General features: G+C 40.0%; 2 protein-coding genes across 2 annotated transcripts in view; both read left to right on the top strand.

The window, feature by feature from the left end:
* The window catches only part of nudt2 (nudix (nucleoside diphosphate linked moiety X)-type motif 2), a 100,091-nt gene that overhangs the window by 18,629 nt on the left and 53,535 nt on the right, over window positions 1-27,927 (top strand). The window lies entirely within an intron of this gene.
* ell2 (elongation factor for RNA polymerase II 2) lies at window positions 1,395-27,804 on the top strand. Its single transcript, XM_033966424.2, has 12 exons — window positions 1,395-1,786; window positions 9,933-9,980; window positions 10,278-10,399; window positions 14,516-14,676; window positions 16,007-16,266; window positions 16,823-16,947; window positions 17,020-17,095; window positions 17,412-17,982; window positions 20,878-20,950; window positions 21,382-21,553; window positions 21,799-21,843; window positions 22,813-27,804. Exons 1-12 carry the CDS (start codon window positions 1,613-1,615, stop codon window positions 22,927-22,929), a joined length of 1,944 nt encoding a protein of 647 aa, XP_033822315.1. The 5' UTR covers window positions 1,395-1,612; the 3' UTR covers window positions 22,930-27,804.

Below are 27,927 nucleotides of genomic sequence, written 5' to 3' on the forward strand. Positions count from 1 at the left end.
CTTGGACCACTACTTTGTACTTCCACTTGAGTACTATTATTTTGAAGTAACATTACTCTTACTCGTGTACAGTTTTTGGATACTCTACTCCTTTGTTGATCTGTAAATAATGAATGAGTTTTGGGTGCATTCTCTCATGGGGTTGTGTTCTGGTTCTGACTTTTGTAGCTGTCTTTAAAGTCTTTAAATACATTTGACATAAATAAAACATTCAAAATATCTTTTATAATAGTAAGTGCTGAATAAATAAACTTACTATTAAACTGACACAGTGCAACTATGGGACTAAAACAAAGATTGAAAACAGAATTATATCAGGAATGAACCAAGACTGAAACCAGACTAAACCAGGTCTAAACCAGAGACAGCTGGACTAAACAGGGGAGGACTACATCAGAACTCAGCCAGGACTATACCAGGAAAAAAAAACAGGACAGAAACAGGACTAAACCAGGACTAAACTAGGACTTAACTTAGACTTAACCAGGACAAAACCAGAGCCAGCTGGACTAAACTGGAGATAACTACATCAGAACTCAACCAGGACTAAGCTAGGATTTAACCCGTATTTAACCAAGACTAAACAAGGCCTTAATCAGCACTAGGGCTAAACCAGAGCCAGCCTGATTTAATAGAGGCTACACCAAAATTCAACCAGGACTAAAGGTCTAAATCAGAACTAAACCAACACTAAACTGGACTAAACAAGGTATAAACCCTGTATAAACTAGGACTTAACCAACACTAATTAAGGACTAAACCCAATGTAAACCAGGACTTAACAAGGTCTGAACCAGGTCTAAACCAGGACCTGAGCAGGCCCAGAGGGAGTTGGGTCCTGGTTAAATCTGGCTGAAACCACAGAGACACAGATCACCCAGAGTCTCAGCTGCTGCAGCAGTTTCAATGAGTCAGCAAGAAACAGAGAGGCCTGGGTTAGACCGGGTTTGGTCCTGGTGTAGGCTTGGTTTAGACCTGGCTGAGACCTAATCTGGTCTTGGTTTAGACCAGGTTTAGTCCTGGTTAGACCAGGTTCGACCAGGTTCATGCCTGGTTCATTCTTGGTTTCATCTTTTTCAGTCCTGTTTTATTGGATATATTCTGGTCCTAATTTAGACTGGGGTAAACCTGTTCTTCCCCGAATTAGTTCTAGTGTGAGTATAGACCAGGTTTTGTCCTGGTTTTGTCCTGGTTTAGAGTGGGTTTACACCAGGTTCATTCTTGGTTTAGTCCTGTTTTAGGTTCTGGCTTTGGCAAGGTTTAGTCTGGTTTAGACCTGGTACAGTTCAGGTATAGACCTGGTTTTGGAACTAGTACATCAGGCAAAGGACATTCAAGTTCTAATGTAACATTTGTGTTGTTACTAAGATTGTGTGTCACCCAGAAAACAGACAAACTCACCCACAGCACCAGGGAGGGGCTGGACCACCCCACATCCGATAGTGCACACCCGGGGTCACGGTCCCTCCCCGGGCCAGTGCAGAAGTCCCTCCCCGTGCACCTCTCCTCTCCCCCGGCCCCAGCTGAAGTCCCTCCCCGTGCACCGCTCCCCCGGCTCCAGCTGAAGTCCCTCCCCGGCCCGGTGCGCCCTGAGCCGGCCTGCTGCTGCTAAATGGCCCGGCGTCAGTGGGAGGATGGTGGAGGGCTGCTAAAGATGGCGTCGCTCTCTGAGGACGGGAGCTATGAGTTAAACTGCGGCCCGAGCAGCGCGCACCGAGTGTCCGTTTTACACGTGAAGTTGACGGAGACGGCGCTGAGGGCCGTGGAGAGCTTCCACTCGCTTAAGGTCGGTTTGTTTGACACTTTTCTCCGTAAATGTTTCTCTGAAGCGTCGCCCTGTTCCGCGGAGCTCCGCTCTGCCACTGCCACGCAGCTAATGCTACGGGCTTAAGCTAGGCGCTACTCTAACCACTTTAGATTAGATTTATACACATTTATAAGCTACAATCATTGATCTAAGTAACTTAAAACTAAATATGGCTTACTTTAGTTTATTTTTGGCTAAATAATATGGAATGACAATCGTGATATAGTGAATAAAAGTAGTTTGAAAAGTTGGACATTTTGAACAGTGAGCGTTAGCGTCGAGTGAAAGCTGATGCTTCACTTTTACCAACTTCCTTTTCAAACTTAAAATCTATTTTCTACTAAATAATTTCAGTGGACAAGTTTCTCAGCGAATATTCTGACTATCTAACTGTGTCATTGTATTTCTTAATTTTAAAATTACCAAACAAAATGGCTGAAAAACACCATCTGCTTGGGGGAAAGTTGTAAATAGTTTTAATACAGTTCAGTGTAGTTTTCTAGATGATTTTGGGAGTTGTCATGTCAACATTTTGAGATGTGTACGTGATGACTGGACATGTTACGTGTTCAAATCCACATCAACTGAAAACAAGCAACTTTTATTTGTCTAAGGCTTTAAACCAAAGCTCCAAACATAAGCAACCCCCTTAACCTGACAAGGCTGTCAGGCCCAGTAAATCCTTATTATTTACAATTAGTTGGATATATTGAACTTTTATCCCACCTTATTCATATTCCACAGTAGCTTGTCAAACATAACATTAATATAAATGTACCTAGCTGATCAGGAAGTTCGTGTGTGTAATCTATCCATGTTAAATATTCTCTGACCTGCCAAAGTTTGTTACAATTCACCTCATTTTAACTCTATTACATAACAAACTGTGTATTCCAGTTTAAAAGCCTACAGGGGCAGGCCCACTCCTCACATACAGGCCTATACAAGTACAAGAAAGTATAGTTACTGCTAGAGCTGCACGATTTTTGGCAAATAAAATCAAATTCCTCATTTTCTGACAAGATTTGCGATATATGAAGTAGGATTCTGTACATCTTGTAAACAACCCCAGGAGCATTCACGTTTTGGAGGAGACTGAAATATGAACTGATAAACTAATACGAGAATCTTAAGTAATCAAAATAATTCCTAGGGTTGTAGCTTTAGAATGATCTTGAGCTGTATCAGACTAGTATACGCCCATGGACCACTATGGAACCTAATTTGACATCTGAGTTATTACACAGATATTACCATTTAATGTTGAAAATGACATTCTATTGTCTGAAGAAATAATGTTTTTTCATTATCATCATGGAATCTGTTTTGAATATCAGGTGTATCCCTTAGTGTCGAGTTTGAAATTTTAGTATCTTGACAACACTACGCCTTGTTACTGCAATACTGCTACCACTGCAATCCAACACAACAGTTACCTGACCTAAACTCTTATCCAGCATTACATAACAATGGAAAGAAGCCACGACCAAAGGACTGAAGCTACAGGAGGAGCAAATCCACTGAACTGCTGCTTTAGATCTCCACTCAAACAGTCAAAATGGCCACTTTCCATCTGTGGCTCTACCTACAATCTGAGCTTTTTTGCTGCTCAAGTAAAAAAATGTACAAATGTGTTTTGGTTGGGGATGCACTGATACAGTAAACGGTATTGAGTATTGGTGCCAGTACTGAAAAATGTACAGGATTGGGTATCCATTCCGTGATATTGTTAAGACTTTTAATTGAGGTTAATAATTTACAGCTTGATTTTGGCCTAGAATGTCTCATAATGTTTGAACTTTACTTCATACAAAGCTGTTCAGTAGTTATTTGAAGGATAAATAACAGCTGCATAACACAATTGGATCTGTTGTGTAATACTTTCACTGTGTTTTAAGGAAATGTTATTTTCTGTCCCTACACTGGTATCAGTTAATATCAGATACTTAATACTTAAGATACTTAAACTAAAAGTACCGATATTGGTAATGGAACTGAAAAAGATGGATCAGTGCATCCCTAGTTTTGGTGATATTGAAAAGAAGAATGAAAGAATGAAAGAATAGAAGGGATGCATAAGGATTATAAACAAACAGTATGGACATCACAGTGCAAATAGATTCATTATGGTTGCAGTGAGTTGTTTAAATCAGCCATATTGTGCTTGTGTGTCCTCTATAGTTATAATCTGACACCCGTGGGTCATTATGTTGTAGTTTGCACATTTTATATAAATCTCAATATTCATCTTAAATGACTTAATAAAAGAAACAAGTCCGCTGACCTTTGCGTTAAAAACTGTGGTGCCCAATGGGAGCTGATGTCGCTGTATACATCATCACAACAAAGAGCCGCATGCTGTCAGCCCCTTCTATAGATCACTGCACATCACACTAGCAAGTGGCCCGTTTTTTCGTTTGGCGGTGAAAATGGAGGTTGATCAGCAAAATGGTGTCTTGAAAATAAGCAATTAAAGATTACTCAAACATGGACAAATCGCTCCATGGACAACTTTTGGTCAGTAAATGTTGAGGGGAAACAACTATAATGAGGTTAAAAGCTCTAAAAAGTTTTTAAGACTAGGTCAACTTTAAAAGTACAGCATTAATAACTTCCTGGTGGTGGGCACACCACCTGCATAATTCCATGGAAATAGAAAGTTAAAACTGTATTTCGGAACATTCTCCATGAAGATAGTTTCAGGCCATACTGTGGAGTCAATCAAAATGGTGACTTTCTTCTCAGACTCTATTTGCAGAACTGTGGCTTAATGCCCAATGTGCTGCAGCATGAAACAAAAATACAAATGCATGAAGTACTGGAAATGACATGAACTAAAATACAGAAAACAGTCTGGGTAGAACAACAGAGCAAATAGAGGCTCCTGCTGCTGCTACTACTGCTACTGCTACTACTACTAATACTGCTGCTGTCAATACTGTCACTTCTGCTGCTACTGCTACTCCTACTCTAAAAGTGTACTACTATAGAATAAAATAGAAGAATAGAACTAATATGACTACAGAGCAGTACATTCACGTTACTACAGCACTGGACACAGTCCAAATGAGGTACTATCCCAAAGCACTGCACTTTCATAACATTTTTGGTACTAAGACTTAATTTTGTTTCTGGCATAAATACTTTTTAGCCACACCTGTAATCATCTGTCCTTGGGTTCACAATAATGTAAAATAAGTACTGTTGTCATGGCAATTACCCATTTAAAACAAAAACCATCCCATTTTTTTTAATGATGAAAAATTCACAAAATGTTGCCTAAAAGGAAGCCAACGCTCGTGAATGTAAAACAAAATAATAACTTTCAGAAAATTACTTGATATTTATTTGAAGAGACTAGTGTTGTCACGATGCTAAAATTTCAAACTCTATTTTGAATTGACTATCAATTCTGATACCACGATGATAATAAAAACACTCTTTCTTTAGACAATAGAATGTGATTTTCAACATTAAATGGTAGTACTTTCTTTTATATTCCCAAGTGGGCTTATGTGCGAACAATGAGTATCTAGTTTCGATACTAGTTTAGGTATTGATTTGTACTGGTATCTGATTTTCCATATTTTGTAAACAATTCCAGGAGTATACACATTTGAGAGAGACTGAAATATGAACTGATAAAATCCCATGCTTTTCAGAACATGTTTATAGAGGTTTAAACTACAAGGTTAGCAGCTTTTACACAGAATAAGGCCAAATGGAGACACGGGGAGCACATCTGAGTAAAGTAGACAAGTACAAGTGCCAGATAACACTGTAGGAGGCCTGTACTGAACACTTCAAATGAAAACTTAAGTATTAGGACTAAAACTGCTTTTAAGGGCGATATGATGATACTTCGCGGACACTGTAGCAGCAGTAGCAGAGGGGGAGGGGAGCAATATTGCTACTGCCTCATGCTAATGTTACTCGAGTAAACAAATGTCCCACTGACTGAAGTTCAGTTTACATCTATACAAGAATAGAACGGCGGCCGCAAATCAGATTAATCAGGAACAATCAAATACATGTAATACATAGAAAAATGTAGTTTCAAAGTTATGAAAATTAGAACATGTGGTTCTAATCATTGATAAAAGCTGCATTTATAAAGCTGCAGCTATTCACCATATTCCAGATGGTTGCGTGGGCGATGCCATCTTCATTCAGGTTATATTATTTTACATGGAGCTGCTTGACAGTAAATAAGTCTCCAGAGAATCAGTGCAGTGTTGACTTGTTGGTCACATGAACATTGAACTTTTTACACAAATCAACTCTACTCTATATCTGATTTTAGGGACAAAAAAATGAATGGAATTCCCGCTTAACTGGAAGCACCAGTTTAGTCACATTAAGAGGCAAAAGTGGGCGGGGTTGAATAAGATCAGTTAGGAACAATGTGATTGGTCTAATGGGTATCTACACTTCTGCCCCTGCAGCCAGGTGTCTGTAATCAGAAATATCTGGCTGTAATCACGGCAGTCCTGTGTGATGTCACGTAGTACTTGAAATTGCAGTGGCCACTGAAGGCACAACCTGAAAATGTGCACACACAAACATGATACTGATATTTGGCCTGAAGCTGTGGCCGATACCAATATTTATAAAAATATTATATTTATAAAATCCATAGCGACACCCACAAATTGTTTTCATTTGTAGTTCACAAACGATCTTTTCACTTTGGTAAAACTACCAAACAAAATGTATTTATCTGGAATATAAAAATAATGTTACATATCTGTGTAACATACAGCCATATATAAAACTCTTCTATTGGATTTTTAACCCATTAGTCTGTTCAGAAAGGACACAGAGACTGGAGAAGCACAGAAATATTGGTATCGGATGTCTGTATTGAATAACCATATCGGCCGATACAATTTTTGAACCAGTGTATCTAGGCCTGTCATTATATCAAATTTTGAAGCATGATACAGTTGAAACCAGAAGGTTACATAAACTATATAAAGACACATCTTATTTTTCTCACTGACATGAAGTCAGACTAAAGTTTTCCTGTTTTAGGGCAGTTAGGATTAACAAATTATCTCTATTTTGCTCTATTTTCCCAGAATAATGAGAGAAGGATTTTTTAGACAATTTTTCCTGACTTTTTTCAAAGTCAGAAGTTTACTTATAGTAATGTTACTATATGTTAATTAATTAATTACTATATGTTAATTAGAGAGACATCTGTGGATGTATTTGAAGGTACCTGAGACACATGGCTGATTTCTTTTGACTCTCCCATGATGCACAAAGAAGCAAAGATATCAGGAAGAGAATTGTGGACTTGCACAACTCTGGTTCATCTTTGGCTCATCCTTGTAGATGCCACGTTCATCTGTTCAAACATTTATACACAAGTATAAACACGTAGGACACACATGAGAACATCCAATCATCATATCTTTCAGGAAGGAGATGGGTTCTGTGTCCCAGAGATGAATGTGCTCTGGATGGAAATGTGCACATCAACCCAAGAACAAAAGCAAAAGACCTTGTGAAGATGCTGCTGAAGCTGTTAAGCATGTGTCATTATCCACAGTGAAACGAGGACTGTACCAACATGGGCTGAAACAACACTCTGCAGGAAGAAGACATTACTCCAAAAGAAACATAAAAAAGCCAGATTACAGTTTGCAAATATAATAATAAAGGGGGACAGGGACAAAGACCTTCATTTTTGGAGACATGTCCTGTAGTCTGACAAAACTAAAATTTAACTGGTTGGCCATAATGAGCGTTGTTATGTTTAAACGAAAAAGGGAGGAGCTTGAAATACTGAAGCAACATCTCAAGACATCACCCAGGACGTTAAAGTGGGTCAAGTGGCACAAGTGGGTCTTCCAAATGGACAATGGCCCGAAGCATATTGCCAAACTGGTTACAAAGAGGCTTAAGGATAACAAAGTCAACATTTATGAGTGACCATCACAAAACCCTGATCTCAACCCTATTGAAAAATTATGGGCAGATCTGAAAAGGCATGTGCGAGCAAGGCTGCTGCACTGAACACCAGCTCTGTCAGAAGCTTGTGGAAGGATATCTAAAACATATGACCCAAATCATACAGTTTAAAGTCAATGGTATCAAATACTAATGAAATGTCTGTAAACATCTGACTTTGAAGAAAGTAATGAAAATAGTCTACAAAATCCTCCTTTCATTATTCTCGCATTTAGCAAATGGAAATAATTTTGGTAATCCCAATTGACTGAAAATGGGAAAGGTTTAATCTGATTTCATGTTCAAGAGTGAGGGGAAAAAAAGCATGTCTCTTTTTATTTAGTGTATGTAAACTTCTGCTTTCAACTGTATATTGCTATAGAGATATACTGTGATAAGCAGTAATATTGAAACTACTTTATGATACAAAATAATGCTGAATAATCTCAGTAAATGTCTTTTAAATAGATAGGATCATTAAGAGGTATAAGCTTAAACAAATTAATAGCAGAGCTCTCCCTTCTGCCGGTGTCCCATATAAATCCTTATAATGTAAATAAAACAATTATTCAACTAACACAGGGGTCGGCAACATGTAACACCCAAAGAGTCATTTGGACCTGGTTTCCACGGAAAGAAAACACTGGAAGCCGCAAATACTTTTTGACATCTAAAATGAAGATAACACTGGCCTTCTGATGGGCAATATCTTCAAGATCCTCTGTCAAGCATTTGAATTTGGACACCCATATGTCTTTGTCAGCTGTCAGCCAGCTCCAGATCAGGTTAGGACTTTCACCTGCAAATGCATTTTGGGCGGCGTTTGGCGAGTGTACTGGCTTCCATGAGTGTGATGCTTATTTTGAGCGAATAATAAAATATAATTTTATTTAATATTTCAAAAGCACAAAAATCTTCCAATTTAGAACTACAGTTTTAAACACAAATAAAATACACTTCAGTTAAATACTTATAATTTATTTTCCCAAGCCACACGGAGCTGCAGTGTAAGGATGAAAGAGCCGCGATTTGCCGTCCCCTGGACTAACACAATAATCAACTGGATCTCTGAACTCCTTTGGCCCTAACGAACTGGAGTCACAAAAGTTTTCTTTAAACACGTGAGGACATGGTCTCCTTTTAGTTTCAATATTTGTTTGTGAGCTGATAGTGTGTGAGAAAGGTCTGTCTGTGCAAACTCTGCAGTAAACACCATAGAGACAAACTCACAGATGTGCACAATACTATGAGGACATAAACTAACTCTAGGACTGTCACGATAACATATTTTGAAGCTCAATATATTGCCAGAGATATATTGCAATAAACAATAATATTGAAACTATTCTATGCCACTGATATGATCAAAACACAGCACGATCATCCCAATAAATCATTTTTAAATAGACAGTTTCGATAAGAGGAATGAGCCGCAACAAATAAATAGCAGAATGAGGCAATAATTAGCCATAGAAGTGACTTATTCAATCCTCCACAGCTCAAGTCTTGGTGTATTACAACCCAAATAACACAAATCTTTCCACTTTTGCAAAGAAAAAGTCCCCACAATAAATACTGAGACCCAAAATCTATTGTTCCAGCTTTCATATATTGAACGATAAGTCGATATAGTGTTTATTGTGATAGGCCTAACTGACTCCATCCAGGACCAACCGATGACGACATTTTGATCAAATAAAATCAATATAGAGATGTCACATTTTGAGCCTGGTGTTGGGGCGATAATGCAAAGAATATTTAGCACTTTTTTCTTGTATTGGTTAATCACAATTTTTGATTCCATTTGTTTTTCTTGTTTCAAAACATATTAACCAAAAAATGTGAATAAATGTGGAATTTGACGCTTTAAATCTTCACCAGGCAACACATAAAAATGACGTCCTCCTTCGTCTTGAGTCTACTGCAAACCTCAGTCTTTGCAGAGATAGAGGTCTACAGCCAATCCTCTGTCAACTCATCACTGACCATTATGATTAGATTTCAAGCTCTAGTTAAATTTACATTTTAAACTTCATTATTATGTAATGTTGCTGACTTTCTGTGTGGGCAGGCTCTGTTTTGGGAGCAGTTTCGTCCAGACTTGTACCAGTGTGCCTGGTTAAATCAGATTTTTTTTTTTTTAATGTGAAACCTTTTTTTTCCTCAGAATGGAGTGCGTGTGCAGCCCACCATCCAGTTCAAAGGACTCCAGGGTGTGAGTGTTTGAACTGCTTTATCTCTCTTCTGTCTGTCTATAACTATGTTCACTAGTTTCTATGGAGGACAGAAATATAAAAATATAAAAAATATATACATACATACAATGAAAATGTAGCAATAAAAATTAACGATGCATGAATCACTCCACATACAACTTCAGAGGTTCAAGGAGAAGAAACAACAAGAATATGGTTAAAAGCTCTGAAAAGTCCAGTTTACAGAATAGGTCTGAACATTGTAATCAAGATCATGTAAAAAAAAAAAAAAAGGTAATAATTGTGTGTTCTTTCAGCGTATTAAGATTCCTCGCTCGGTGTCCTCCTCCGAACTGCAGAGCTTTGAGTTCTACCTCTCCAATGTAGCCAAGGACAATCCTCAGGGATGCTTCGAGTGTCTACAGCAGCACGCTGTTGGGTAAGAGCGCCACCTACCCGCTGGATCAGGACAGTGTACTCCCCCAAATACCCAGAAAAGCCTGTTCTGTGCTTCAGTGCTGTGCAGCGTTCTCGCGATACTAACATTTCAAACTTGATTTTGATATTAAAAAGTAGACTCGATTCTCAATATCGATTTTGCTGCCTAAATTTTAGTACCAACACCTGCTCAAACAAGCATCTAGTTTCCATACGAGTTTTAGTATCGATTAGTAACTGATTTTTGATCATTTTAACAACCCTAGTGCTGTAAATCATTCAGATGGATGCATTTAACATGGCTGTGACAGAACTTTGTTTTAATGAGGCTTGGAACATTCTTCTTCTTGAAGTGAATACATTTACTTTAAAAAGTACAGTTTATGATTATTCGGGCCCAGGGTTGCACAATATAGTAATGAAAGTCGAATTGTGAGCTCATCCCTGTGATGATATGATTTTTTTGTTCAATTGTCACATGATTGTTTACTCATTTGCTCTTGAATACGGCTCTATACGCAAACACAGACACGTTTCCCCATCCACTCCTCCTAGTGGTCAACCTGAGCAATGCTGTGAGTGGAATTTGGATTCAACCAATCACAGTGAAGAGTAAACTTTCAGAAGCAGATAACTTTATTGACCTCTTCAAGGCAATATAAAGATGTTTACATGAATCATGACCTGGCCCCAAGAAATTCATGATCTTGGCAATTCAGCAGGACGCCGTAGGACTGACTAAGGCTACGTTCACACTGCAGGCCAAATCATTGTTTTTTTTTACCCCTATGTGACTGGTATCTGTTTTTTTTTTCATGTCTGTGTGAAAAGCTTAAGTCATCCATCCATTTTCTGACCCAGGCCTCATTCGTGTGTCATAAATCTGATATGCATCTGGTATGACTGCACTCATGTTGCATTCATGACCTTTACACTAGGGATGGGACGATATACGATAATATCGTTAATCGCGATAAATAAGGTCCGCAATTAATCGTTTGTGGCATTTTTTAATAATCGCGATCATCGCGCACGATTATAATCGCCTTTACGGCACCACACTGCCTCATGTTTCCAGTTCCAATACAGCGTTTAGATGTTAGTTCTGGTGTTTGCCCACTCTGACATAGCAATGACACTTGTAGCTTCTGTGCTTATCTCTGTCTGAACTATATTCTGTCAGATATCAACAATAAACAAAGTCTGATCCGTAACTCTCCACAGGAACGTACCAGTGCGCGCCTCACCCGTGCGCACAGATGAGACGCTAATGTGTGCACATCTTAGATTTTTACCTACAATAATGCAAACTGCAGAATAAAACAACACCTTTTAAACAATAGACAAATTAAGTCTAATTCATAAAGCTGAACACAATGTGCCAGAGCGCATGGTCCGAATGTGCACTATGTGCACAGAAGCAATGCTAACGATTATACACGATATATTTTACGTACAATTAAGTCAATAGCAGAATAAACCACGCTTACCGATCGAGAACAGCATCCAATCCATCAAAAAATAAGGTCCTTTACTCCTGAGTCCACTGTGGGATCTTGACTCTTTGCCATGAACCACTCCAGGTCAGAGATGCCTCTAGTTTAACTTGTACAAACATCCACAGTGTCCTCGATCACGTTCTCCCTTTGTTTTGTCCGTTTCGTCATGTTTAAAACGCAAAACAACAGTGCGTAAAATGCGCCATTATGCACACATTTCTGCATCCACTCGTTTCCCAATTCACCAAAGTGCCTTAATTAAAAAAATTAAGTGTTTGTCGACGGGCACTTGCGTCACTTCCGGCGCAACAAGGACCGGTCCATTTCGACAACATGGCATTGAGGAGTACACATTTTCTTCCGGGTACGTCTGTTTATGGAAAACCATGGCATGTGATACGTCATCCTGTCCCGCTGCTCTTTGGCTGTAAGGGGAAAACGTCACTAAATGTGTGTGATGTAATTGGTTGATTCTACAAGGGGAAGAGTGGGGCGTAAACTTTCAGTCATCTGTAGCACTGATTCGCTGTCTGCGGGCTCAGTAACCCACAACCCCCACCTTATTGGCCACCACTGGTGTCAATCACAAGCTAACACGTGTGTTTAGCACTGGGGAACAAAGTTGGCGCTGTCAGAAGTTTATTATGCCTGAAATCGACTAAAGAAAGACAAAGAAGTGACGGAGCAGATTTTATATTTGGAGTCCTGCAGCAGATTGGACATGGAGGATCTTATTTTGTGGACATAATTTCTTGACTGGATTATATTCTCTGGACCTTTACGGAACAAATGAGCCCAACTTTGTGTGAATATGTTGATGTTTGACAGAACCAGAGTGCTCAATGGTAAGTGAAGTCCAGATTCACACTTTGTGACTTTTCTGTAAAAACGTCTTTCCTGTCAGCACTCTGGTGATTGCAGGTGAAAATGGTTTGCATATCCAGAAAGACGAGCGCCGCAGCTTTCATTTGATGTTTGTGCGGGTGACGCAGAAGTGTATGTACATTGCTGTAAAGTTGTAAAGTAGGCCCGGGCCGTCGGAACGTTAACAGGTTAATAATTATCACGATAATATCGTTAATCGCGATTAATTTGGCCACGATAATCGTGAGTCTAAAATTTAATATCGTCCCATCCCTACTTTACACGTCATTCGATCACGTAAGTAGGCAAACGTTCTCCTCCTCATCCAAAAGTTATTGAAAAAGTCTGTGTCAGTGAATCGACTCACATCAGTGTCCCACTACCCCAACACCTCACCTCATGCTCCTCGAAATGGAAACGTCAGAAAGGGTCCCAAAGACTACCATAACCAAAGTCCTTGCCCTCTTCCTTCTTGATAAGCTTCTGGAAATCACTTGATTAAGTAAATGTTGGCTTCGGCTGCTCAAATGAGTTGAAATAGCCACAAATGTGGCACAACTGAGACGACTTGGGGCCATGTTTACCATATGTTCCAGACTAAAGTGACACTTTTTTCATAGTTTGGTCACGGTGCGACTTATGATCATGCGTCATATATGTGAAATTATTCAAGTATTGGTACACTGAGAACTGCGCTAGGGTCTCTAGGCTTGTGGATGAAGAATTCAATGGATTTTGTGATTTGGAGTGAGATAGAGAGTAAACCTGTTACCTTGTTTGTTATGCTTTAGTTATCTGATTAAATGTTAATATCTTATGTTAACATACCAGACACTTCTAGTCAACTAGTTTGTTGTTTAAGGTTGCAAAAAATACTTCCTGTTTCCGGTTCAGCCTTTTACGCTAATGCGAAGTCTTACCCGACAGAGCAATATTTAAGAAACAATTGGAAAGTAAAATATAAAGTTTTTGGTTCACTGGTTTTTGCTGGTTCTACGGTGTGAACTGTGAAGAAGTAAAACCAGAGTAAACATCAGTGAAAGAACTCGTGTCTCTTGTGTTTGTGGACAAGCCGGCGTATGTTAATACCTTATGTTAACATACCAGGCACCTATTCAGTTCATTGTCTATGTGTTATGTTAGCGTGCTGTACTGCTATTCAGCCTTGTTCTCTATTTTTATTATTATTATAACTTGCCTTTAAAGATTAAATGTCTGTTCTTGGTCTCGTTTGTAAAATAAATGTCCCCCAGAAATGTGGCTTGTAGTCCTGTGCGACTTATATATGTTTTTTTCTTCATTATTACAAATTTTTTCACTGGTGCGACTTATATTCCGGAGCAACGGAAGTCCAGAAAATACAGTATTTCCGCAAACACAGCGTGTGACGTGTTCTGTTGTGCACATGCGGGTGACTTGCTGGCCACACTTCATTCACATTAGGGATAAATAGCAATCACATTTTTGTTGTAATTTGAACAACTACATAAAAAAATCAGATAGAAGCAAAACAATTTGAATTGGACCAAATACCCTGCAGTGTGAACATAGTCTAGGTTGGTTTTGGCTGCATTTGGCCCCTGGGCCATAATTTGGACATCACCGCTCTCTCGTTACTCTCACCCTCTCTGTCACCCACTATCCTCTGTTTTCCTTCAAGTCCAAAACCTCCTTTCTCTCTTCTGGCCCTTTACTTTCTGTTCTGTTTTCTTTGAGGGCCTCCCCTGGTCTCACTCACTTGTGTTTTCTTTCAGGTCCTCCCCAGGTCTCTCTCTTCTGGCCCCTGTTCAGACCAAACTCACCATCTGTGCCACAAATGACTCGTACCAGGTGACCAGGGAGAAGATGACTCAGGCTGTGGAGGACACAAAGGAACGCTGCACCAAAGTCATCAAACCTGGAGGACAGTTCAGAGGTGACGGGCCGGTCAAAGTCCCTGTAAAAACAGTTTGGGAAAGAACTGACGTAAAGACTGTAATCTGAACTGACAAACTAATACAAGAATCACATTTCAGAACATGTTTGTACAGATCTGAACTACAGGCTTAGCAGTTTTTATACAGAATTAAACTGAAAATTTTGTTTGGTGGAGGAAGTGATCGTATTTGAAATTGCAGCATTTACTAATTCTGTTCATTGTGATTTTGATAAAATTTCTTGCAGCTCTATTATAAAGACTGTTCTCAGTTTGGTGCGTTTTCTGGACCTACACTCTCTTAAAAATGTCCCAAATGTTGACTTAAGTCTTTCAAATCCATTTTTTTAATAACAGATTGGATCCATATGAATCTTATGATTAATTACATCATAATCATAAATGAGCTGTAAGATGAGACAAACGTCCAGACATTAATATTTGTAATCTGTATTTCATGGTAGTTCATTTTTTAAAGGGCCTGTACCTCATGTTTTCCATGTATTTGAGGAAAATGTGTCTCGGCCCAATACAGATATATTCTATGAGCAGTTGTTGAGGTCAAAATACGTCCACTGTGTTCTGTCTGCATCTAGTTATAAAGCGCGTTATTGTCTGATAATCAGGAAGTGCACGTTAGCATGCTAAGTGTTATAGCAAAACTCCGCTCCGCTTATAAAGCCATTGTGGTGAATAATTACGATGCTCAAGATGCATAAGATAAGTGAGGAATAACTGGACCACTGCAAACTGTTTAAAATGACCTCAGTAATAATAAGTTTTAAAAGCCAGTGACTTTGAAGGAGGTGTACCTGATTTTGACAGTCTAGTTCATCCCATCCCTTTCTATAAAACCAGTATTCTGTTTAAATGTCCTATATTATGTAAAATTGATTCTTTAATACATGTTATAATGTTGTTACCTCCTCAAAAATATAACTGGAGTTGTGTTTTGCTTCTTTCACACATGTCTGAGTAACCCTTTTATTATTAGTCTGTCTACATCTCCAAAGCTCAAGTTGAACCTTTTACCTTTAGTTCAGTAGAGATTAGTAATTCCAGGGCTGAAATGATCCAGGTGATTCTAGTGAAGGTTATATGGAATTTAAAAAGATAGTAGAGCACTTCCTGTATTATCACATGACATCACAAGGTGGTGTTTTCAGTTCGAGAGAAGAACTCATCCTAAATATACAGGGTTTAGGTGTTAAACGTGTGAATGAAACAAAACACAACTCCAGGTCTGTTTGTGATGAGGAAACATTAAAACAGACCAGAATACAGTATAATGAGCCCTTTAGTAGAGACCTCCCTCTCCTGTGTGTCTTAGGTAAGCAGGTTCAGATCCGAAAGCCCGCCCTCTCCGGAGCCGATGTCGTTCCAGAACGTAAAAGGTCGACGCCCATCAACCCCGCCAACACGCTCCGCAAGTGCCTCAGCAACAATCCTGTATCACAGCGACCCCTACGGGACCGCATCCTGCACCTGCTCGCTCTCAGGGCCTACAAGAAACTGGAGCTACTCGCACGATTGCAGCGAGACGGGATCAGCCAGAAAGACAGAACTTCACTGGGAACGACTCTACAACAGGTGAGAGAGAGGGATGAGAGAGGGATGAGAGAGGGATGAGAGAGGGATGAGAGAGGGATGAGAGAGGGATGAGAGAGGGATGAGAGAGGGATGAGAGAGGGATGGAGAGATGGATGGAGAGATGGATGGAGAGATGGATGGAGAGATGGATGGAGAGTGAAGGAGACAGAAAGAGAAAGAGACGTGGAGAGAGGCAGACAAATAGAGAGAGAGACTGAGTGAGTGAGAGAGACAGACAGACTAGGAGGGGGGGGGGGGGCAGGCAGAGGGAGAGAGAGAGGGGGACAGAGACGGGGAGAGAGACACAGGGAGACGGACAGGCCGGGAGAGAGAGACAGAAACATGGTCTGAAAGAGAGACAGAGAGGGGAAGAGAGAGAGAGATGGGGACAGACAGACGGACAGAGAGACAGAAAAGGAACAGGCAGAAAGAAATATCAGGCAGACAGAGAAAAGGATATGGTATCACAGAGAGCAACACTGCAACTGATGAGAGGAGCAGGGCAGAGGAGCAGAGGATGTCTGTTGGTGCAGAGTTTGAACTGTCTCTTTTGCAGGTGGCTGTTCTAAACACTAAGGAGAACACATACTCTCTGAAGGAGTTCATGTACCGTGATGTTCAGAGGGAGTGGCCCGGTTACACAGAGGAGGAGCGCACACAGGCCGAGAGGAACGCCGCTCGGTAATACTCACTTAACTCTGTGTTTAGTTTAGACTGTTTAAAACCTCACTGATGATGTCATCACTGCTACAGGAAACTAGGCCTAAGCGCTGAGCCCCTCCCCTCCAGCTCCTCGCCTAAAGACAGTGCCCCCTCCTCCTCTCCACAGGTACCTGCACACATTCACTACTCACCCCAAAGCCTGAGGCTTGTTACAAGATTATTGGATTTCACACTAAATGACAAGCACAGACAGAGCACGCACACACACACATTCACACACTCATAATATACTAATACTACTACTACAAGTGTTTCCTTCTGCTATTTCTTTAGAATATTTTTGGCCATAGTTTTAATATTATTGTTTATCGTCTATATTTTCTTCAGCAACATATGGCACTTGAAAATGGGTGATTGTGACTTGTGTCCTGTAGCTGGGTCAGATTTACAGGGACAGTCTTTCCTGCTTTCTTTTGTTGCAGAAGGCCGACTTTGACTTCATCGACCCACTGGCCCCAAAGAAACCTCGAATCTCCCATTTAAGCAACCGCGCCTCCTCCTCTGCGTCATCAGAGGAACAGCCCAGCCATAGATCCTCCCCTGCGCCCTCCTCAGCGCCATCCTCTGTGCCCTCAGACCGCCGCGACCAGGAGCACCCTTCGCATAGGCCCTCTTCTTCACCCTCCCGCTCTCTCTCCTCTCACCCGCGAGCCATCAATCACCAGCTAAGCCCTGCCTCTTCCTCTCACTCGCCGTCAACGCCTGAAGGATGTGGAACCCAAGACCTGCCACTGGACCAAAGTTCCACTTGCAGAGACCCGCCCAGAGACCCAAACCCAAGTCCCCAGTCCTCGTACCGGGCAGGGTCAGCCCGAGCGCCCAGCCCCCCTGAAGAACCACGAAAGGCCAAGAAGAAATCCAAAAAGCACAAAGAGAAAGAGCGAGAGAAGAAAGAGGAGGATAGCAGCAGAGTGCCCCCTAGAGACGCAGAGAGGGGCAGCTACAAAGCCAAGAAGAGGAGGAGAGAGGAAGAGGGTGTCCAGCAAGAGACAGGTTTGTGAGATACGAGTCCTTTTTAGTGATGATGACCACGTCTTTGGGGTTTAAATAATTTCTCCACTTTCTAAAGCTATTGTGAAAAAAATAATTTGACTGTTGTTGACTGACGATGAACTTTGTAATTACTGGGCCTGTCCACATGAAACAAAAACTGGCACAGACATATTAAAGGACCCATATTACACTATTTTCTGATCTGTTCTAATGTTGTTTCCTCATCACAAACAGACCTGGAGTTGTGTTTTGTTTCATTCAGACATATTTAACAAACATATTTAAACCCTACATATGTAGGCTGAGTTCTTCGCTCACACAGAAAACGCTCCATTCCACCTTGTGATGTCATGTGGTAATACAGGAAGTGCTCCATTGTGTTTTTAAGTTCCATATATCTTCACTAGAATCATTTGGATAACTTCAGCCCTGGAATTGGCACACTCCACTGAACAAAAGGTAAAAGGAGCTGTTAACTTGAAAGCTATCACTTCATGACATCACAAGGTGGAATAAAGCATATTGAGCTTTGGAAATGACTAATAATAAAGGGTATGTTTTTGAGGAGGTGACAGCATTATAACATGGTTTAAACCTCACAAGAGTCCATTTTGTTTAATATAGCACCTTTAACCATAAACCAGTGTGCCGATGTCACGTAAACAGCAGCTGTAGCAATGGGTGGTTAGTCTCTGTGTCTCTCCCGTTGGGTGAGTCTCCTGGTGGGTGGGAGTTATCTGGGTGCACAGCTGAGTCCCTCCCTGATCAGCCCGTGTGAATGAACTCAGCTTCTTATCTCCATCTGTGGGTCTGGTCTTTTAAATGTCCTATATTGCACAAAACTGACTCGTGTGAGCTTTAGGCCATGTTAGTATGTTGTTACCTCCTCAAAAACACCCTAAATACCTATTTACCCAAGTACTAGGACCAGGGTCAAATCTCTGGGTCAGATGCAGTTATCCTTTAGTAATGTCTCTGTGCTTTAGCTGATTATGTTAAATTAGACACATTGTCCTTGTGTTTCTATAGTTATAATCTCTGACACTCGTGGATCATTGTTATTATTTGAACATTTTAAATCACAAGATCCATCTAAAACGTCATAATAAAAGAAACAAGTTTGCTAACTTCCATGTTAAAAAACTCCCAGCGCCCAATGGGAGCTTACTGCAACACAGAGCCACATGCTGTCAGCGCCCCCTATGGTTGCACATCATACTAGTGAGCAGCGCATTTTTTTCATTTGTAGCAAAATGACTACACGATGTTGCCCAATCCTACGTGTATCACCGATAAAGAAAATAAAACTGGAGGAGGAAGTGAGTACATCACAGTGGGCGTGTACCATGAACGTGACAACGGGGGTAGATTGACTAAATCTTCTTGAAAATAAGCAACAACCTCAGAGGGTCAATGAGATGGAAACAACTATAACATGGTTAAAAGCTCTGAAAAGTCCAGTTTGCAGAATAGGTCTGCTTTACAGGAACCGTATGCCAGATTTAAATTTAAAATTTCATAAATATGAAAGATGACCTATTTGATTTGAATGTTTACCTCCCTATCTGGGGACAAAAAACGGCTTTTACTAATAACAGTTGAAAATGAGTCCACTAAGTCTTTAGTTTATCAGCTAAACCTCCAGTGAAGATAAATGAAACTTAAATAAAACTATAATATCCTCATAGCATATTTCCATCTTTATACAGTGTTACACCAGTGAGGTTTGAACAGAAGGATTGTACAGTGATGTCCCATTTATTTATGTTGTAATTTGGGGTTTTGATTCAAGATGATAATCCAGGCGGAAAGCAGAATGAGCCTCGCATGAGTCTCTCATTTGGGTTGGCAATTTCAATGCTGAAATCCAGTTGTTTTAAACCTAAAAGGACTCTTTCTGATTTGGTCACTACCTAAACCCCAGCAAATTGTCCTGAACCTTTGGACAGAATTCTCCCAGTCTGATGTCATCAGTATGGGACTAAAATACAACTCTCTACTTCCTGTAATTTTCAATTACATTTTTTTGTAAAGCCCAAAATCACAACAGCAGTTGCCTCTTAGGGCATTTCATGAGAAATGATTTATCCAACAGAAAGTTAGAAAATCAAAAATTAAACAGACATTGATCAATAACAGCAGACAAGCAAATTAATCAACAGAAAACGAGCCAATGTATAACTGTCCCAGAGCGCCCCCTGTCTTTAGACCCTCCTTCTCGGCAAGGAAAACTCAAAAAACCCAGTGGGAAAATGAGAAACCTCGAGGAGAACCACAGTGAAGGAGAGATCCACTCCCTTGGACAGGCAGGCTGCAGATGTGTCAGGACTATTTTCAACACATTTTTCAACTTTTCTTCACAAATTCCTTCTTGATTGATGTAAAACTTTAATTTATATGTAGACCAGGCTTTATCCCACCAAATGAACAAGTCTAATAAAAACAGAACAATACAGACAGAGTGGGCTTTAAAGTGCCAACATTTTTATATTATAATGTTTTCTCATCATAAACATAACAAGTTTCATTCACACATGTTTAACACACAAACCCTACATATTTAGGCTGGGTTCTTCTCTCAAACAGAAAACAACAACTCTGTTCCACCTTGTGATGTCATGTGGTAATGTCACTGTCACTTTAATCATTTAGATGATTTCAGCCCTGCAGTAGAAATGTAGACAGACTAGTAACAAAGTGTTACTCAAACGTGTGAATGAAACCTAACTCAACTCCAGGTCTGTTTTTGAGGAGGTAACATGGCTTAAGCTCACAGGGGACAGTTTAGCATAATACTGGACATCTGAGACACTGGTAGCATGAGTTCAGTTGAGACTGCACTCTTACAGTTAAAAAGCTCTACACTTTATATGTAATATTGTGTTGTTTTTTCAGATTCTTCAGACAGAGACAAAAGGCTCCAGTCCTCAGAGTTCTCCTCCTCCACTGATCTCAAAGACTATCTACTGTGAGTGCAATGAGAACAAGAGTTTTCTTATTTAAATTTTGTGTTTCTTTGAGGTGTTGGATATATCGAAAATGGACAGCATCAGTATTAAAATATTGAGTATTCCGTTTTAACTATTAAAAAAGGCGTAATCTACGAAACAAGGGTATCAAGTGTGGTGTTGTCATGATACTAAAATTTCAAACTCTATTTCGATACTAAGGAATAGATTCGATCTGATTTCCACATTAAATGGTAATACTTTCTCGTTTCTATCTGTGTAATCCCTCAGTGGTCCTGTAGGTTCCATAGTGGTCCATAGGTGTATACTTGTCTACGTGACATTTTTAGTATCGACACCTGCTCAAATGAGTAGTTTTGATACTATTTTTGGATACCTTTGACAGCCCTTCTCTAACTGTCCTGTTTTGTCGTGTTTTCTCCCTGAACAGAAAGTACGTGTCCCTGATGTCTGTGGAGCAGAGGCAGAGATACAAAGAGGATTTTAACTCTGAGTATGACGAGTACAGACGCCTGCACGCCCGAGTGGAGACCATCACACGCAGGTTCACTCGGCTCGACTCGCAGTGCAGAAGTCTGACGCCCGGGACCCAGGAGCACCAGGTCTGAGCCAGATGCCCTCCCATTATACTCTTCTGTGTGTCATCCTCCTGTATCTCTGTAGTGTTAGACTCAGATGAGAGCAGGTCAACTGTCTCTAGTGAATCTGCAGATGTTCTAGTGTGTCAGATGCCCTCCCAGATGTTGTGGTGTGGCTGGACAGATACAGTGGGAATAATGGAGCTTGTCACTGATAGAAATGATCAGGGTTGATTTTGTTTGTTATTAAGGTTTCAAATGTTTTACAGAAAGTTCAAGAGGAGGTCCTGAGGGAGTACAAGAAGATCAAACAGGTAAGATGCATCAGATTGTGTGTCAGATGCCCTCCCTGTGTGTGTCAGATGCCCTGCCTGTGTCTCCATGAGGTCTTATTCTGTGTAAAAGCTCAAAACCCCGTAGTTTAGACGTCTACAAACATGTTTTGAAGCAGTGGGACCAATATCCAGATCTTGAGCTAGTCTTGGTCAGGACTACTATAGCTGGAGGATTTGACCTGTTGTGCGTGTTTTGGGTTGTGGCTGTAGTTAGACCAGTACAGTGTTTTTAGAGGGAATATTCATTTTCATAATTCAGAGAAAAATTTCATAATATATAATATGGTTGCTCTTACAATCACAAAATGGCTGCCACAATTATCACAGCAACAGAATTTCTCTTGCCTTCCAGAACCGGTTTAAATGGGACTTGTGAAGTGAACTTTGATTTTCATAAATAAACTTACAAAACCCAAACCTGAAATCAGAGTTATTCTGTAAACTGGACTTTTCAGAGCTTTTAACCATGTAGTCGTTTCCTTCTCATTGAGCCTCTGAAGTTGTATTTGGAGAGATTCATGTTTGAGTAATCTTTAATCTTTGTATTCAAGACGTCATCGTCCCAGTCAGCTCCTGTTGTCATATGCACTGATACACGCCCCTGTGACATACTCACTTCTTCCAGTTTTAATAATCAGTGATACACGTGGGATCTGGCAGAGTCACATAGCCATTTTGATACAAATGAAAAAAATCCATTGTTAGGAGAGTCCGACAGCATGCGGCACTTTATTGTGATGATGTTTACGCCGATGTCAGCTCCTATTTGGCACTGCAGTTTTGTAAAGTGGAAGTTAGCGGACTTGTTTCTTTTAAGTCGTTTCAGATTAATATTGTGATGTAAAATGTGCAAATTATAATAAAATGATTCACATGATGTCAGAGATTAGAACTATAGAGCAGACACAAGCACAATGGAGTTAATTTAATCTCTCTCTCTGTTGACAGCTGAGTCCGAAATACCAGGAGGAGAAGCAGCGCTGTGAATATCTGCACAACAAACTGTCTCACATCAAACGCCTCATCTCTGAGTTTGACCACAAGAGGTCGCAGTCCTGGAGCTGAGAGACGGCCCTCCCCTGTGCGGCCTGCGGGGGGAGCCATAGAGCATGCCCTCCCCTGTGCGGCCTGCGGGGGGAACCATAGAGCATGCCCTCCCCTGTGCGGCCTGCGGGGGGAACTATAGAGCCAGGAGGAGCCACAAACACAGGGCCTTATTTATTTCCATCTGTTTTCTGTTGCAAAAGTACTTCTCTTGATTTAAAATGTCTTGGATTCAGAATATTCACCTGATCTTGAGTGGAGCTGTCGGTTAAGCATTCACCTGCAAACTCTATTCTGAGTTACATGTCAGATCTGAGGAGAGGCGTGCCCACTCGCAGTAAGAATGCATGTTAAGGTAGGGCTTTAGCTGTGACAAAAAACACTAACTGAATACATGCAAGATGGACATGTTTAATGCCTTACTGTGGAACATTCCAGGAAAATGACATCTCCGTAGAAACAAAGTGGTTGACCAACAACTAGAAATGTTACACAGTGCAGCTTTAAACCTTAAAAAATGTCTACAAAAATCACTACATTAAATTAATAAAAAATGCAATATATAACGTGTCTGCCACCTGTTTGGACGTACAGTGCTCCCTCGTTTATCGTGGGGGTTACATTCTAAAAATAACCTGCAACAGACAAAATCCGCAACGTAGTCAGCTTTATTTTTTACAATTATTATTATATATGTTTTAAGGTTGTAAACCCCCTCACCACACACTTTATACACTTTTCCCCAGACAGGCATTTTCTCACATTTCTCTCTTGTTTAAACTCTCTCGAAGTTCAAACCTTCGTGTATTATAATCCCACTTCCTCAATGATCACTTTAAATTTGCTGTTCACGTGCGTCTGCTCCAGTGGTATCCACAGAGGCGGCCTCTACGTCCAGAGTGCCTGTACTGTGCAGGAGACACGCCACGAAAGAGATTGAGGGTCTACAGTCCCTCAGCCAATCAGGACGCAGGACACGATGCACACTCATAAACTGTAAAAAAAATAAAATAATAGAGCACACAAAATTGCACCAAAAAAAATCCACGAAACCGCAAGGCCACAAAAGATGAACCGCAATATAGTGAGGGACAACTGTACTACGTTTCTTGGAATGTTCCACAGTATGGAATGAAATGTGATGTGACCACCAGGCCAAGTTACAGGTCTGATCTGTGGAGAGGCGAGTCCACTGAATCAGCATGCATGTTTATTTATCAAGTGATAAAAACAAAATCTTAATGCTGTATTGTAGAATATTACAGGCAAAATCATAACATTGTCATAACATCAAAAGTTTCATAGTGTAGCTTTAAAATACAAACGACTCAAGTCCAGGTGAATTTTCAGAATCCAAGTCATTTGAACTCGTGAAGATTTATACTTTTGCATTGTTTCCATTCCTCACTCCTCCTTTTCCTATCCTCTTTTTCTTCCCTCCTCTCCTCCCATCCTCCTCCTATCCTACTATCTAAGTATCCATATTTTTTCCTCCTCCACCCTTCTCTCCTCTTCTCTCTTTTTGATTCCTGGGCGTTGAACCTTCGCCTCCTTCTTTTCATTTTATTTTCCTTAATCTGAGCTCTGCACCGTGTGACCGGGCAGAGAGAGAAAGAAAAAAAAAAGAGTATTTGAAAAGTTGTATTTAAGTTGTGAAGAGGGAGCTGTATTTATTTGACTGGGAACAGAGTCCACACAGATGTTTTATGGTAATCAATGCAATAATAAAAGAGCTCTGGGCCTTAAGGGCCTGTGAAGTGCATGTGCCCCCCCCTCCTCCACACAGTGACCTGAACAATAAGACAAACATAGCCACCTACGCCCCAGGGCAGACCCATGGAAATGTGACTGCTGTTCTGCACCTAACAGCCTCTTGAGTACACATTTAAAAGGTGAGGAGGGGGAGTGTTTTGCCTAAGGACACAACAACACTATGCAAAGCCGGTAGTGGGAATTGATCTCCAAACCCTGTGCTGTTTACGGTCTAAACTCAAAGGTGCACAGTACATATGGAACTTAGAATCCTGTGGTTTAGGGGTAAAACCTTTATTGATGAAAAATGCACTGCAAAACAAAATATCTTTCATGAGTTAAAATGACTTTATGCCACTACAGGGTCAGACAGTGTTTTCTAATGGGATGCCCTTTAAAAACCTCCACATGCAACTAGAAATACTGCTTCAGTTTAAATGGAATATCTTTAATGTTACTGCAAACATTTAAAGTGTTCACCAGTGCCTCGACATGTTTGGGTTCAATTTAAAGAAACTTTCTGGAGGTGGCACGTCACCTGCATGATTCCATGGAGACAAATTTCAAACCATACTACAACATTCTCCATGGAGATGGATAAGGTTAATGCCTTACTGTGGAAGATTGTAACCATGGAAACAAGCAGGAGGAGGTGCTCTTCCAGGTCAAATAAGAGGGCAGGTTTGTGGAGATGCAAGCCACCTCACAGTAAGGAATTTTAACTCTTGTAGATGTCACCATTTTGCTGTGTATGTGCCTTAAAGGTTCACCATGGGACCAGGTTAGCCCAGTCCAGACTAAACCTGGTCTTAAACTGGACCGAACCAGGTCTCAAAGTACACTGAACCATGCCAAACTGGTATTAAACTGGACTTTGGCTGGTCTAAACAAAGCCCATCTCTCGTGCAGGATCAAATCAGGAATAAAATGGAGTTTAAAGAGTCCCCAGTGTTTGAGAAACTCGAGCTTGACTGTCAGCAGAGACATAGATGGTGCTATAGTGTTATACCAGTCCACTTTATTAAGTCCACTGTTCTACTGAGTCCTTTGTGAATGCATGCCCAGTTATGATGGGGTTGTGGGTTCCCTCCCCAGTAGTTTGTGAAATGCATAGATCAGTCTACACCAATGGACAAAGTCATAAAAAATAAAAATGAAAAACAAAAAGACTAGACCAGAGATTGAACCCATTCATATATTTGGTTCTAAATCTGGTCTAAACCAGGACTACATTAGGTCTACATTTCACTAGGTCTTACCCAGATCTAAACCAGGACTTTATTCTGGATTCTGATATTGGACTAAACCAGGACTGTGCCATACTGATACTTGGCTTGATATTGGTCTAGTCCAAGGTTGAACCAGGACTAAACCAGGACTTTTCTCTGCTTAGAACTGATGTACATAATAAAATGGCGGCTATATTTTGTGAACTGCAGCCTTTAACCCAAAATTGAAAATATTCTTCTCAGAATTTAAGATAAAATGTACTTTTCTTCATAAATTTGGATGGATCGTTTAAAAATATTAAGTCTTATTTAGAATATTTATTTGAAAAAGGGAAAATTGTTTATGCCTGTGTTTGATAAATTAATTTTATTTTCTGGTCCAAGATCTGCAAAGGATTCCTGAAAAGAATTATAAAATCGGAGGCCAGTAAAATGTGAAATTGTTTTTGCATTTTGTGGAAGATGAAACTGTCAAAATCTCACCTGAACAGTGTTTCAGTTTATGATGCTGAAATGTATCAAAGGAATGTTTGTTTTCTGACACTTGGTCTGGGAGTGGATGGACTCTGGAGATCGCTGTGAAACGACACAATTTAAAATCATAATTGCAGTATTCTTAAAGCTTCTAAATGATTTCAATATCAAATTTTTCTCTGGTAACAAAATGAGTTAAAAATGAGTTGAGTTCACAATATGGTGTAGTTGAGTATTTTAAATCAGACGTGTTGTGCTTGTGTCTACAGCTCTAATCTATGACACCTGTGGATCATTATGTTATAATTTACACATTTTCAATCACAATATTCATCTAAAAAGAACAAAGCGCCGCATGCTGTCAGCGCCCCCCTTTAAATAGCTGCACGTCACACTAACGAGCAGCGGGGTTTTTTTTTCATTTGTACCAAAATATTTACTCAACACTGCAGAAATCATGAGTATCACAGATAAAAAAAAAAAAAAAAAAAAAAAACTGGAGAAGAAAGTGTTGAAATTATAACACAATGATCCACAGGTGTCATAGATTATAACTACAGAGCACACACAAGCACAATTGATACTTTGCAGTGGCATCAAGCTGGGGGTGTTCTACATGCACCTCTAATGGTGGAATGTTCAGCAGTTACCATGGTGACACTATTTACACATTAGCAAACAGACAAAAAAGATGGTCTGAAAACTTTAGAAGAAATACAAAATGGATTTAAAGAGCACAATTTCAGGAGCCTGATCAGTGTGAGTGTCTATGGTCGTGTTTAGGAGTTTGATTTTACACAAAAAGGTGAGAGTGACTTAACTGAAAAAAATTGCTAATGCGAGCTAACTTGAGACTGTAATGTTATTTTTAGTAGGACTTGTTTAACAGCACAAATCAGCTCATCTGTTGGAGTTCAGCTAAGTCAACTCTTTATGGTCAGATTGTGTTTACACAAAGATCAGATTAAAGTCTTGTGACATCTTCATGACATTATCTGCAAAGTATCAATAGGTCTGCTTTAAAATAAGGTTGAGAATTTTGTCTGGGAAATATTAAAGAATCAGGAACCAGTCAAATGAGAAAATAGTTCAGTTTAATCATTAATATAATATAAATATTGTGGATTGAAGTCACTTTTTATCTTTATCAAAAACATCCTGAAATTTCTTTTCACAAAAATGATTTCAGTTTTCAAATATCAAACGTTCTCAAAAATGAAGCTCTATGTTTAGCGTGAGAAAGTGTTCAAAGTAAATTTTCAGTTTGAGCAACACAAAGGAAAGACACCACAGGATTAGTCAAATGTTTGGGTGAAGTTATTCTTTAATATGTATTTTTCCCTGAAGCTGGACTGACAGGCTGCGGCTCTGAGCTCAGCTTTGTCCTGGAAACGGATGGACAGTGCAAAAAAATCAAATCATTTCAATAAAAGCCACTGCAACAGGATCAAATGTGTCTGGTTCATTTATAGTTAAAATGTAGAAGTTTAGTTTTAGTAATTGGTAAAGGAGCATCCACACATACTCACACATGCATTCAGAAGTGCGCACAAACACACGTGTA

The sequence above is a fragment of the Periophthalmus magnuspinnatus genome, chromosome 5, assembly GCF_009829125.3.
Source record: "Periophthalmus magnuspinnatus isolate fPerMag1 chromosome 5, fPerMag1.2.pri, whole genome shotgun sequence".
Classification (NCBI taxonomy): domain Eukaryota; kingdom Metazoa; phylum Chordata; class Actinopteri; order Gobiiformes; family Gobiidae; genus Periophthalmus; species Periophthalmus magnuspinnatus.

Bases quoted from the DNA above. Each gene is read 5' to 3' on its own strand.
- ell2 (XM_033966424.2), top strand. From the start codon at position 1,613: ATGGCCCGGCGTCAGTGGGAGGATGGTGGAGGGCTGCTAAAGATGGCG. The intron at 16,948-17,019 runs GTAATACTCACT...TCACTGCTACAG, and splicing joins GCCGAGAGGAACGCCGCTCG to GAAACTAGGCCTAAGCGCTG. The intron at 21,554-21,798 runs GTCTGAGCCAGA...AATGTTTTACAG, and splicing joins CCGGGACCCAGGAGCACCAG to AAAGTTCAAGAGGAGGTCCT.